This window comes from Xenopus tropicalis, chromosome 1 (assembly GCF_000004195.4).
Source record: "Xenopus tropicalis strain Nigerian chromosome 1, UCB_Xtro_10.0, whole genome shotgun sequence".
In the NCBI taxonomy this organism is placed as follows: Eukaryota; Metazoa; Chordata; class Amphibia; order Anura; family Pipidae; genus Xenopus; species Xenopus tropicalis.
Window position 1 is genome coordinate 212,666,194 of NC_030677.2, and position 13,863 is coordinate 212,680,056.

The 13,863-nt window shown below is 51.9% G+C and overlaps 1 protein-coding gene across 1 annotated transcript; it reads right to left on the reverse strand.

The window, feature by feature from the left end:
- Positions 1-2,754: 2,754 nt before the first annotated feature.
- Positions 2,755-9,436, reverse strand: fam166b (family with sequence similarity 166 member B). The gene is made up of 6 exons (NM_001112981.1): positions 9,319-9,436; positions 7,749-7,984; positions 4,416-4,588; positions 3,964-4,102; positions 3,633-3,848; positions 2,755-3,187 (listed from the first exon to the last, which is right to left on the reverse strand). The coding sequence occupies exons 1-6, from the start codon at positions 9,384-9,386 to the stop codon at positions 3,099-3,101; spliced, it is 921 nt and encodes a 306-aa protein (NP_001106452.1). The 5' UTR covers positions 9,387-9,436; the 3' UTR covers positions 2,755-3,098.
- Between the last annotated feature and the right edge of the window lie 4,427 nt (positions 9,437-13,863).

Consider the following 13,863-nt stretch of genomic DNA (forward strand, 5'->3'; position numbering starts at 1 on the left):
TAGAGATGGGTGTAGGGATGGGTGAAGGGAGTAGAGATGGGTGGAGGGTGTAGGGATGGGTGAAGGGAGTAGGGATGGGTGGAGGGTGTAGGGATGGGTGAAGGGAGTAGAGATGGGTGGAGGGTGTAGGGATGGGTGAAGGGAGTAGAGATGGGTGGAGGGAGTAGGGATGGGTGTAGGGATGGGTGAAGGGAGTAGGGATGGGTGAAGGGAGTAGAGATGGGTGTAGGGATGGGTGAAGGGAGTAGAGATGGGTGGAGGGTGTAGGGATGGGTGAAGGGAGTAGGGATGGGTGAAGGGAGTAGAGATGGGTGTAGGGATGGGTGAAGTGAGTAGAGATGGGTGTAGGGATGGGTGAAGGGAGTAGAGATGGGTGGAGGGTGTAGGGATGGGTGAAGGGAGTAGGGATGGGTGAAGGGAGTAGAGATGGGTGGAGGGTGTAGGGATGGGTGAAGGGAGTAGGGATGGGTGAAGGGAGTAGAGATGGGTGTAGGGATGGGTGAAGGGAGTAGAGATGGGTGGAGGGTGTAGGGATGGGTGAAGGGAGTAGGGATGGGTGGAGGGATGGGTGCAGGGAGTAGAGATGGGTGGAGGGATGGGTGAAGGGAGTAGAGATGGGTGTAGGGATGGGTGAAGGGAGTAGGGATGGGTGAAGGGAGTAGGGATGGGTGTAGGGATGGGTGGAGGGAGTAGAGATGGGTGTAGGGATGGGTGAAGGGAGTAGAGATGGGTGTAGGGATGGGTGAAGGGAGTAGGGATGGGTGGAGGGATGGGTGCAGGGAGTAGAGATGGGTGGAGGGATGGGTGAAGGGAGTAGAGATGGGTGGAGGGATGGGTGCAGGGAGTAGAGATGGGTGGAGGGATGGGTGAAGGGAGTAGAGATGGGTGTAGGGATGGGTGAAGGGAGTAGGGATGGGTGAAGGGAGTAGGGATGGGTGTAGGGATGGGTGGAGGGAGTAGAGATGGGTGTAGGGATGGGTGAAGGGAGTAGAGATGGGTGGAGGGATGGGTGCAGGGAGTAGAGATGGGTGGAGGGATGGGTGAAGGGAGTAGAGATGGGTGTAGGGATGGGAGGAGTGAAGGGAGTAGGGATGGGTGAAGGGAGTAGGGATGGGTGAAGGGAGTAGGGATGGGTGGAGGGATGGGTGCAGGGAGTAGAGATGGGTGGAGGGATGGGTGAAGGGAGTAGAGATGGGTGTAGGGATGGGTGAAGGGAGTAGGGATGGGTGAAGGGAGTAGGGATGGGTGTAGGGATGGGTGGAGGGAGTAGAGATGGGTGTAGGGATGGGTGAAGGGAGTAGAGATGGGTGTAGGGATGGGTGAAGGGAGTAGAGATGGGTGGAGGGTGTAGGGATGGGTGAAGGGAGTAGGGATGGGTGAAGGGAGTAGAGATGGGTGTAGGGATGGGTGAAGGGAGTAGAGATGGGTGGAGGGTGTAGGGATGGGTGAAGGGAGTAGGGATGGGTGAAGGGAGTAGAGATGGGTGTAGGGATGGGTGAAGGGAGTAGAGATGGGTGGAGGGTGTAGGGATGGGTGAAGGGAGTAGAGATGGGTGTAGGGATGGGTGAAGGGAGTAGAGATGGGTGTAGGGATGGGTGAAGGGAGTAGAGATGGGTGGAGGGTGTAGAGATGGGTGTAGGGATGGGTGAAGGGAGTAGAGATGGGTGGAGGGTGTAGGGATGGGTAAAGGGAGTAGGGATGGGTGAAGGGAGTAGAGATGGGTGTAGGGATGGGTGAAGGGAGTAGAGATGGGTGAAGGGAGTAGAGATGGGTGGAGGGTGTAGGGATGGGTGAAGGGAGTAGGGATGGGTGAAGGGAGTAGAGATGGGTGAAGGGAGTCGGGGTGAGTGGAGGGAGTAGGGTTGGGTGGAGGGAGTCGGGGTGAGTGGAGGGAGTAGGGTTGGGTGGAGGGAGTCGGGGTAAGTGGAGGGAGTAGGGATGGGTGAAGGGAGTAGAGATGGGTGAAGGGAGTCGGGGTGAGTGGAGGGAGTAGGGTTGGGTGGAGGGAGTCGGGGTGAGTGGAGGGAGTAGGGTTGGGTGGAGGGAGTAGAGATGGGTGTAGGGGTGGGTGGAGGGAGTAGGGGTGGGTGGAGGGAGTAGGGATGGGTGGAGGGAGTAGGGTTGGGTGGAGGGAGTCGGGGTGAGTGGAGGGAGTAGGGTTGGGTGGAGGGAGTAGAGATGGGTGTAGGGGTGGGTGGAGGGAGTAGGGGTGGGTGGAGGGAGTCGGGGTGAGTGGAGGGAGTAGGGTTGGGTGGAGGGAGTCGGGGTAAGTGGAGGGAGTAGGGTTGGGTGGAGGGAGTAGAGATGGGTGGAGGGGTGGGTGGAGGGAGTAGGGGTGGGTGGAGGGAGTAGGGATGGGTGGAGGGAGTAGAGATGGGTGTAGGGGTGGGTGGAGGGAGTAGAGCTAGTAGGGATGGATGGAGGGAGTCGGGGTGGGTGGAGCTAGTAGGGACGGATGGAGGGAGTCGGGGTGGGTGGAGCTAGTAGGGACGGATGGAGGGAGTCGGGGTGGGTGGAGCTAGTAGGGATGGATGGAGTAGGGGTAGGTGGAGCTAGTAGGGATGGATGGAGTAGGGGTAGGTGGAGCTAGTAGGGACGGATGGAGTAGGGGTAGGTGGAGCTAGTAGGGACGGATGGAGTAGGGGTAGGTGGAGCTAGTAGGGACGGATGGAGTAGGGGTAGGTGGCTATGCAGGGCAGGGTACAGGTATGAGAATTGCCCCTGATGCAGTTACAGAAATGAACAAGAAGCACAAAATGTATAAATATTTATTGCACACGTTACCCACATTGGCATTTTGTTGCCCCCCCCCATGTGTCTATGGCACCCAGTAACTGCCCCGCGTATCAGCAATAATCAGTGGAACAGAATAATCCCCCCTAAACACACATTGGGGGGGTTTAACCCTAACATCACCGGGAGTGAGTAAAGCATTGGGGTGACTGCATATTGCGCTTCACTCTCCCCCCGAGAGGCCGGACAGATTGGCCGGTGCCCAAGAGACTAAATATCGGGGGGTCGCTGGGGGGGACACAACGTTTCATAGCTTCCTGGCAATACAACTCCAGGGGGCTTTTTCCCCATCCCTTGGGGCAATTTCAGTTTACTGTTTGCTTTTGCAGAGTGCTGTGCCCCAGTGCATTCTGGGTGAGACGGCCGAAGGTGTTGCCGAACTGGAACTTGTAACCTGCACGAAGGATAGAAGCAAAGGGCAATGGGTATTTACTATGAGAAAGTGCCCCCCCCCCCCCCCAGAATGGAAGGGCAGGGGCAGCAGGGCGTGGCCAATAGACAGCCAATGAGAGTCCCCAATGGAGTTCTCCAGGGGACTATGAACCAAACAACATAGGGAGACGGGGCGACATATAATTCCCCAGGCAGGGGCTGAGGGGTATTACTGGCAGTAATAGGGAATGAGAGGGCAATAATTGGGATAAAAGAGGCTAATATATAACTTTGGGGGTCAATAAATATTGGGGCAATAGAGGAAGCAGGAAACAAGGGGATCATGGGCAATGAATATGGAGGCAGGGCAATAAGCCAAACTAAACAAGGGGCAAGGGCAGCACAGGGGTGCCAGTCATGGGGCAATTGGCTACAGATGAAGTTAAGGGCCCATTACTGGTAATTACCTGGGACGTATCCAGTGTAACGGGGCAACAAGCCAAGCTCTTCCAGATAGATTTGCCCCGGCTCCGTGTGTGGGCTGCCCCCCTCCTTGTACCCCTCGCTGAATCGCACCCCTTTCTTCTGGTTCATGTGGGCAAACTCCACCATCGCCCGGTTCGTAGTGATCGGGTACCCACTGCCAATCAGGAAACGGGACCGGGGCACATACCCCGTGTAGCCTGAGGGAAACAGGGCAAATATTGGGGTTCATCACATGAAAGGGGGAGATTTAGATGTTGGCAAGGTAATATGTGGGTGGGGCTTGGGGGGGATACCCCCAGTCATGTGACTTACCTGAGATGAAGCACTTATTGGGGTTCTCCTCCTCCATGTAATAGGGGGATCCCTGTGGCTGGAAGCCTCGGAGAGCCATAAAGGGGGCAGGTTCCTTAGCCAAGGCGGGCAGGGGGGTGCGGTGCCGGGAGGCGAGCAGCTAAGAGACATAGACAATTGCTGAGATTAATGAATTGGGGTTGGATCACCCCACTATTGCGCTGGTAGGGGCCCCCAAGCCCTGTGGCACTGCCAACATACACGTAAGGCTATTTAAACCCCCTCTATAAAGCCCCTTTTCCTACCTACCTACAAAGCCAACAATTATCCTGTTGGCCACTAGATGGCAGCATAATACCCTCTGGCAGAGAAGGAGGCAACAATGTTCCAAACCCCCCCAAACCCCACCTGTACCCCAAACCTGGCAGTTGGATCTGTATTACTGGGGAAAGTTCTATTGCTCTGTAACCCACCTGCTTCTCCTGCTCAGTGCGGGGCAGTCGGCCCTCCTGCAGTTTGGACATGAGAAGCAATTCCTGCCTCTGCGCCTCCTGCCCCCGCCGCTCGCTGTGGAAGTCGCTGAGTGCGTCCCGGCTGGTCTCGGCGTAGGTCTTGGCGAAGAACTTCTGGGATCTGGGGATGAATCCTGAGGGCACAATTCAAGGGGAAGTGAAACCAAACCCTTGTCCTTTGCAGTTGTTAACTGTTAGTATCATGTAGAGAGTGCTATTCTTACACCAAAAAAGATTGCAAAAACTTGCAATTGGTCTTCATTTTTTTTTATTATTGGTAGTTTTTTTTAATTATTTTACTTTTTTTTCAGCAGCTCTCCATTTGGAGTTTCAGCAGCTATCTGGTTGCTAGGATCCAAATTACCTTAGCAACCAGGGAGCGGTTTGAATAAGAGACTGGTATATGAATAGGGGAGGGGCTGAATAGAAAGATAAGGAATAAAAAGTAACAATAACAATAAAACTGGAGCCTCACAGAGCAATAGGGTTTGGCTGCCGGGGTCAAAAACTATAGAAGATTATAGAAAAATGAAGACCAATTGAAAAGTTGCTTAGAATTGGCCATTCTATAACCTACTAAAGGGAAATTAAAGGTGACTCACCTCTTTAATGCCCCTATAAAGCCTCCCAAGCTGTTCAGACTCACTTTCTGTCCATCCGTCACATTCCAAGGGGCAGGAGGGGGCAGGAAGGGGCAGGAGGGGACAGGAAGGGGCAAGAAGGGACAAGAGGGGGTGGAAAGCAGCAGGAGGGGGCAGGAAGGGGCAGAAATGGGCAGGAAGGGGCAGGAAGAGGCAGGAAGGGGCAGAAATGGGCAGGAAGGGGCAGGAAGAGGCAGGAAGGGACAGGAAGGGGCAGGAAGAGGAAGGAAGGGGCAGGAGGGGACAGGAAGAGGAAGGAAGGGGCAGGAGGGGACAGGAAGGGGCAGGAAGAGGAAGGAAGGGGCAGGAAGGGACAGGAGGGGGCAGAAAGGGACAGGAAGAGGAAGGAAGGGGCAGGAGGGGACAGGAGGGGACAGGAAGGTGCAGGAGGGGGCAGGAAGAGGAAGGAAGGTGCAGGAGGGGACAGGAAGGGGCAGGAAGGGGCAGGAAGAGGAAGGAAGGTGCAGGAGGGGGCAGGAAGAGGAAGGAAGGGGCAGGAGGGGACAGGAAGAGGAAGGAAGGGGCAGGAGGGGACAGGAAGGGGCAGGAAGAGGAAGGAAGGGGCAGGAAGGGACAGGAGGGGGCAGAAAGGGACAGGAAGAGGAAGGAAGGGGCAGGAGGGGACAGGAGGGGACAGGAAGGTGCAGGAGGGGGCAGGAAGAGGAAGGAAGGTGCAGGAGGGGGCAGGAAGAGGAAGGAAGGGGCAGGAAGGGGCAGGAAGAGGAAGGAAGGTGCAGGAGGGGGCAGAAGAGGAAGGAAGGGGCAGGAGGGGACAGGAAGGGGCAGGAAGGGGCAGGAAGAGGAAGGAAGGGGCAGGAAGGGACAGGAGGGGGCAGAAAGGGGCAGGAAGAGGAAGGAAGGGGCAGGAGGGGACAGGAAGGTGCAGGAGGGGGCAGGAAGAGGAAGGAAGGGGAAGGAGGGGACAGGAAGGGGCAGGAGGGGACAGGAAGGGGCAGGAAGAGGAAGGAAGGGGCAGGAAGGGGCTGTAGAGACTCAATAAAAGGTTTCGTACCTACCCCACCCCAAGTAACCCTCGCTGTGCTGTTACTGACTGCATTGCTGTTAAGAACCTGTGGGTTTGGGACCTGGAGTGGGCAGGCCAAGAAGACGGTCGCTTCTATACTGGCCCCTAGCAACCAAATAGCTGCTAAATTTCCAAACTTCAGAGCTGCAGAACTAAAAGTGAAACCATTCAAAAACCACAAATAATAATTTTAAATGAAGGGGAAGTTAATCCAAATCCTTGTCCTTTGCTGTTGCCTCAGTTATAAATGTGACTGTAAATAGTCTCAGAATATCAGCCCCTACGTCACACGAAAGGTTAATTTAAAGCTGAAGCGCCCCTATAAGAAGTTACTCTGGGGGTGACAACACTGGCAACTCAGACTTTTGTTTCCAGCACTGGGGGGCTCCCAAGGGACCACTGCACCCAGAGCCCCCCCCCCCCCCATCCCCTGCTAATCCCCATGCCGCAGGCACCTAATGAACCCCAACAATAGCTCCGCCTACCTAATGCCCCACAGGGTGAGTTAGTTGCCTGTCCCCGTTACCATGGACGACTAACCGCTCCAATATGCCAGTGGCGTTGCCAGGGGACCAGCCTTTAGACTGATTGGGCAGCTTATCTGCCCGTGTATGGGCCAACCTGACCGGCATATGGCCTAAAATTGGGCAGATCTCAATTGAACAGATTTGATTTTCTGTTGAATTGGGGACCAGATTGGCTCATTGATGCAGCCCCCGGTCTGATGGTGCCTATGCCCACCTAGGGCCATAAGGTCTAAGTACCCCAATATTACCCACCTTTAGCTGGGCATATCGGAAGAAAATCCACTCATTTGCCAACCTCACCAGACAAGAGAATCTTACTGTGTATGGCCACATCTACAGTAATCAATTGTAATAGAGAATACGTTTCAACCTTGTACAACTGAAACCAAAGGAAGAACTAGAACGTCCCCATTAGTCATTGGAGCAGAGAATCTCAGGGTGTCATTCTGCGCATTTACCACCAGGTGGCGAAACAACAGTCGTGTATTTGTGCTTTGAGTTCATTTGGTAGCGTCAGAAAAATATGCCTGTGGCCTCGCGAGGCAACTTCAGCGATTTGCGCGAAATCGCCCTGCCGCGTGTGCCATCCCACCGGCGACTTACATTTTCGCCGGTGGGATGGCAGGTGAAGGCAACTCGGGGAGATTAGTCGCTCGAGAACAGGAAGTTTTGTCACGGGCAACTAATCTCCCCATGTGCCAGAGCCCTTAGGGTGAAGCCACACTGGGCTACTAGTAGCAGCTCCTTTTTTACGGCTACTAAACTCCAGAAAATCCCCTGCCATAGACAATACTGAGAATTGCCTCTGCTAAAACACACGTAGAGACAGTTATCAGTAAATGATCAGCATTGTCTGTTTTAGTAGCCACGACAAGTAGCTGCTACTAGTAGCTCTGTGTGTCTTCCCCCTAAATGTGCAACGCCACAGGCGTATTTTTCTAATGCTACCATCTGAATAACAATGTCTACATCATACTAAAAGTTCATTTAAAGACCACACAGCGCCACCTACTGGACTATAAAGGAAGCTGCCACAGCACCCCGGAATGCCAGGGGGGCAGACCGTGCCAATAGCAGGAAGCAATGGGGGGCATTGCAGTACCAGTGTATCCGGGGATCATGCTGATCGTCAGATTGGGGTCTCCGGGGTGCTGCCTCCTCCCCCCGAGTTCCTGTGATCCACCATCAAAGCTGTGATCTCGGGGCGGTGGGAACGGGTTGGACTGAAGCACCAGGAGTTCTGAGCGTCGGATGTCTGGATTGGTCAGTAGCTGAGATGTGAGCTGCCCGTAGGTCTTGCCCAGGCTGTACCTGTACTGGGGGCAGAAACCACTGTACCTGGGGGGGGGGGCAGAGATCATCATTACTTCCTAAAGGGACATTATCCTGCCCTGCTTTATGGCTGACATTCTAGCTATCTGTATAATAAACAACCCACTCCCGGTCAGTCAGTACTGGCTTCAACCAGCAGGTGTCGCTGGAGGCTTACATGAACTTGCTACACTCAGTAGGCCAGTTATCTGACAGTATTACCTATGAGATTATTTGGGTTCTTCATTAAGTGTGTTTGACAGTATCACTAGTGGGTGTGAGTGTGTGAGTGTGTGCGTGTGTCCGGTTTCCATGGAGATGAGTACACGGAGGGACACACGGCCCCCAGGCACGGCGAGCAATACACACCAATGGCTAGGGACTCCTGCCTGGGGCAAATCATCAACAAATAGGAGCCAGGGGCAAATTAGCATTCCCTAGCCCTGCATGTATGGAAGCTATTCCCTCATTGGCTCCTGTGTGGGGCAGGGGTGTGAAGGCTGCTGGGAAATGTAGTTCAGCTGGGGGGGGCTGGAATTATGAATTAATGTTTTTTTTCACCCACTCAGGATTCAGGTCCCTATGGTTAGATCCAAGGGGAAAAGAAAAATAATGGAGATAAAAGAAAAGGTATTTAGAGACTTTATCCAAACAGAAGTCACGCAGTGGGAGGAGCTAGACAGGCACGCAGTGGGAGGAGCTAGTCAGGGCCCCCGTCTGGTCCCTTGGGTGCCCCAGCCCATTACGTAGGATAGGAACAGTTTTTAAAAAAACATCCCCCCTTTGTAATATGTGATTTGGGGGTTATTGTCTCTTTCTGGGCCCCCCAATGTGACAGGGCCCTTGATTGGACTCCCACCTGTCCCCCCCCCCCCCCCCCCGATGGCTGCCCTGTATCTCATACATGGACTTATGTAGCTACATAGATTTATTCCATAAGGTTTTTGAATTATTAGTCTATCCTGCAAATGAGAATGCTAATATCTAGTTGCTAGGGTCACTATCCCCGGCAACCAAAACATCAAACAAACCGTGATGGTTTAGTTTTATTATTATTTCTAGCTGCTTCTCTTTCTGTTCTCGCCCTTTCCTATTGACTTCCCAGCTGCTATGTGGTTGCTAAGGTAACCAAGCCCTAGCAACCAGATGTAAAATGTATATATGTATAATGTATATAATCCAAAAACCACAAAAATTAAAGCCTGAAAGCAAATTGTCTGGGCATATGGGGGGTATGGGGGGGGGGGGCAATGCATCTGTTTAACCCATTCAGTACCGGTGTAGCAGAGCTCCCCCTGTAGAGATTAACCCATTCAGCGCCTGCAGAAAAGAAACACTTAATCCAATGACATTAGACTTACCCGGGGATGAAATGGGGATCCGGGGTCATTAGCGTGGGGCTTATTTTAGGGGGGAACGTCCCGGCCATAGTCCCTGGCACCCAGCTGGCTGTCCCCCTGCTCTCTCTGCCTCTCTGGCTGTCAGTGTCTCTGTGTGTTTGCCTGTTGTTAGGGGCAGGGAGAGGCTGCTGGGAGGGAGGAGGAGGAGGAGGAGTAGTCACCTTGTAGCCATAGGTATCTGGATACACAGAGCGGCATCCAAGTCTGGGCTGGCAACTTTATCACTGTGTTCCATTGGATCCAACGGTACTGGAGCTGAATCTGCAGGTTGCAAGCAATTAAAGGGGAAGTAAAATGCACCATGTCATACTCAATATTCATGAATGGATGGAGATAGGAGGGGGCGGACCATGCATTTTTATCGGGCCCCCCCCCCCAGGATCAAAGGGGCTCCAGGGGTGGGAAAAACTGAGATCAAATAAAAAGTGAGAGTGCCCCCTAGTGTTCATCTAAGTACCACTTGTGCCCAGGGCTGTGCTGTTGGATAAGAATAAATTATTATTATTTATTATTAACATTTATTTATAAAGCTTACGATCTACAAGGAGTAACATATAAAGCAATCAGTAACCGATACAGGAGGGGAAGAGAGCCCTGCCCCAAAGAGCTTACACTCTACAAGGAGTAACATATAAAGCAATCAGTAACCGATACAGGAGGGGAAGAGAGCCCTGCCCAAAAGAGCTTACACTCTACAAGGAGTAACCTATAAAGCAATAAGTAACCGATACAGGAGGGGAAGAGAGCCCTGCCCAAAAGAGCTTACACTCTACAAGGAGTAACATATAAAGCAATAAGTAACCGATACAGGAGGGGAAGAGAGCCCTGCCCAAAAGAGCTTACACTCTACAAGGAGTAACATATAAAGCAATCAGTAACCGATACAGGAGGGGAAGGGAGCCCTGCCCAAAAGAGCTTACACTCTACAAGGAGTAACCTATAAAGCAATCAGTAACCGATACAAGAGGGGAAGAGAGCCCTGCCCAAAAGAGCTTACACTCTACAAGGAGTAACATATAAAGCAATCAATAACCGATACAGGAGGGGAAGGGAGCCCTGCCCAAAAGAGCTTACACTCTACAAGGAGTAACATATAAAGCAATCAGTAACCGATACAAGAGGGGAAGGGAGCCCTGCCCAAAAGAGCTTACACTCTACAAGGAGTAACATATAAAGCAATCAGTAACCGATACAAGAGGGGAAGGGAGCCCTGCCCAAAAGAGCTTACAATCTACAAGGAGTAACATATAAAGCAATCAGTAACCGATACAAGAGGGGAAGAGAGCCCTGCCCAAAAGAGCTTACACTCTACAAGGAGTAACATATAAAGCAATCAGTAACCGATACAAGAGGGGAAGAGAGCCCTGCCCAAAAGAGCTTACACTCTACAAGGAGTAACATATAAAGCAATCAGTAACCGATACAGGAGGGGAAGAGAGCCCTGCCCAAAAGAGCTTACACTCTACAAGGAGTAACATATAAAGCAATCAGTAACCGATACAGGAGGGGAAGAGAGCCCTGCCCAAAAGAGCTTACACTCTACAAATCTGATGCTCAGAGCAGAGGGCGGGGTCAGAGGGTGCAGCTCCAATGTGGGAGGAGTCTATTTACGCTCCCCAGTTTAGCTGAGTAGAGGCAGGTGAGCGTACTGCTTTTTGGTTGCTAAGATAACCAAGCCCTAGCAACCAGATAGCCGCTGCAGAGCACAAAATGTATATAATCCAAAAACCACAAAAAAATAAAGCCTGAAAGCAAATTGTCTGCCCATACACTGTGAGATCTGGTACCAGGTTACCAAAACGAGCAGATCTTTACCCGGACATACCCACTTAAGGCGGGCGATATCAGCCAATCCAATCGGATTACAGCAATGGGAATATGAGCTGTCGGAGCGAGGGCCAATGAATCACAACAAGCCCTTTATAGTTTAAATGCAAAGCACACAAGCTTTGGCTGCTGGGGGATGCTGGGTATTGTAGTTCCATAACAGATGGCTGCTTTATCAATAAAATATTTCAGCCTCATTGTATTGTTTACCCCACGGACCAGAAGGGCATGGGGGGAGGGGCTGCTGGGAATGGACCAATCACTTCTTTCTGCATTCATATATTTTTACCTAAACCATAATTTAAAAATATTAAAGGTTGGTTAATGTTTAGTAATGTTATACAATGCCCTGTTCTTAGTAACTATTTCAATGGTCCTTGTTTCAAATGGGGATCATCGACCCCTTATTTTCCTATGAGGCCCTCTACTATTCATCTACCTGTCTGTCATTCTGCCTCCATCTTGGCCTACAGTCTTCTCCTTGTCCTACTGTCTCCATCTTGCCCTACTGTCTCCATCTTGTCCTACTGCCTCCATCTTGCCCTACTGTCTCCATCTTGCCCTACTGTCTCCATCTTGTCCTACTGTCTCCATCTTGCCCTACTGTCTCCATCTTGCCCTACTGTCTCCATCTTGTCCTACTGTCTCCATCTTGCCCTACTGTCTCCATCTTGCCCTACTGTCTCCATCTTGCCCTACTGTCTCCATCTTGTCCTACTGTCTCCATCTTGTCCTACTGTCTCCATCTTGCCCTACTGTCTCCATCTTGCCCTACTGTCTCCATCTTGCCCTACTGTCTCCATCTTGCCCTACTGTCTCCATCTTGCCCTACTGTCTCCATCTTGCCCTACTGTCTCCATCTTGTCCTACTGTCTCTATCTTGTCCTACTGTCTCTATCTTGCCCTACTGTCTCCATCTTGCCCTTCTGCTGCACTGTCTCCATCTTGCCCTACAGTCTCTATCTTGCCCTACTGTCTCCATCTTGCCCTTCTGCTGCACTGTCTCCATCTTGCCCTACTGTCTCTATCTTGCCCTACTGTCTCCATCTTGTCCTACGGTCTCCATCTTGTCCTACTGTCTCCATCTTGTCCTACTGTCTCCATCTTGCCTTACAATTTCCATTTACAGGGCAAGATGGAGACAGTAGGACAAGATGGAGACAGTAGGGCAAGATGGAGACAGTAGGACAAGATGGAGACAGTAGGACAAGATGGAGACAGTAGGACAAGATGGAGACAGTAGGACAAGATGGAGACAGTAGGGCAAGATGGAGACAGTAGGGCAAGATGGAGACAGTAGGACAAGATAGAGACCGTAGGACAAGATGGAGACAGTAGGGCAAGATGGAGACAGTAGGGCAAGATGGAGACAGTAGGACAAGATGGAGACAGTAGGGCAAGATGGGGACAGTAGGGCAAGATGGAGACAGTAGGACAAGATGGAGACAGTAGGGCAAGATGGAGACAGTAGGGCAAGATGGAGACAGTAGGGCAAGATGGAGGCAGTAGGGCAAGATGGGGACAGTAGGACAAGATGGAGACAGTAGGGCAAGATGGAGACAGTAGGACAAGATGGAGACAGTAGGGCAAGATGGAGACAGTAGGGCAAGATGGGGACAGTAGGGCAAGATGGAGACAGTAGGACAAGATGGAGACAGTAGGACAAGATGGAGACAGTAGGGCAAGATGGAGACAGTAGGACAAGATGGAGACAGTAGGGCAAGATGGAGACAGTAGGGCAAGATGGAGACAGTAGGACAAGATGGAGACAGTAGGACAAGATGGAGACAGTAGGGCAAGATGGAGACAGTAGGGCAAGATGGAGACAGTGCAGCAGAAGGGCAAGATGGAGACAGTAGGGCAAGATGGAGACATCAGCACTTTATTTCAGTGTTGCCCAACTTTCTGCCCTTCAGTTGCTATTGAAGCGTAACTCCCTGCACCCTCCTACACTTTTGTTGCAGGTTAACATCCCCATGAATGGCCGTAGGTTGGACAGTCCCACGATGTATATTCTACTGGCTGGAGCCTGTGCCTCACTGCTTGGCATCCCATAACTGCTGTAACGGAGGCAGTAATGGTAATTATTGTATGTCGCTATAGCAACGGAATGTTCCCCCCAGCCAGACATTTCTGTTATTCAGGAAGAAAGGAAATATCTAAGGGCCGGTACCCCAGTGAGTCCCAGATCCTTTCTGCACTTGGGGCCACTTCCATCTGTTTCCTGCCATTTTCCCATGTAGAGCGCCCTGCTGGGCAGATCCGGATATTTATCCTCGCTTAGCAGCCCGGGCCCGAGGCATAGCCGGCCCCACCGGGGACTCTTAAACTGGAACATCTACCCTGCCCCTGCCTGTTGAAGGGGAAGCTAACCCAACAACCATATTGGCACATTCCAGGCTATTACCAGAAAGAGGCGCTGTAACTAAAGGGAAAGTTCTCTTTTAAATGAATCCCAGTGCAGTCCTCCCATTCGATCCGTGGCGGCCACTTAAACAAAACAAAGGCCAAAGTGATCAGTGATCCCTTCTGCCATTGGCCGCACAGATACAATTTATTTGAATGGGAAGCACTCACTTTAATAGTAAGGCTGCAGCCTCCCCATAATCACTTGGGGGTTCCTTCTCCTCCTCTTGGGAATTGACTTTGGCCCTTGGCTACTGAGCATGCTCAGTTCAA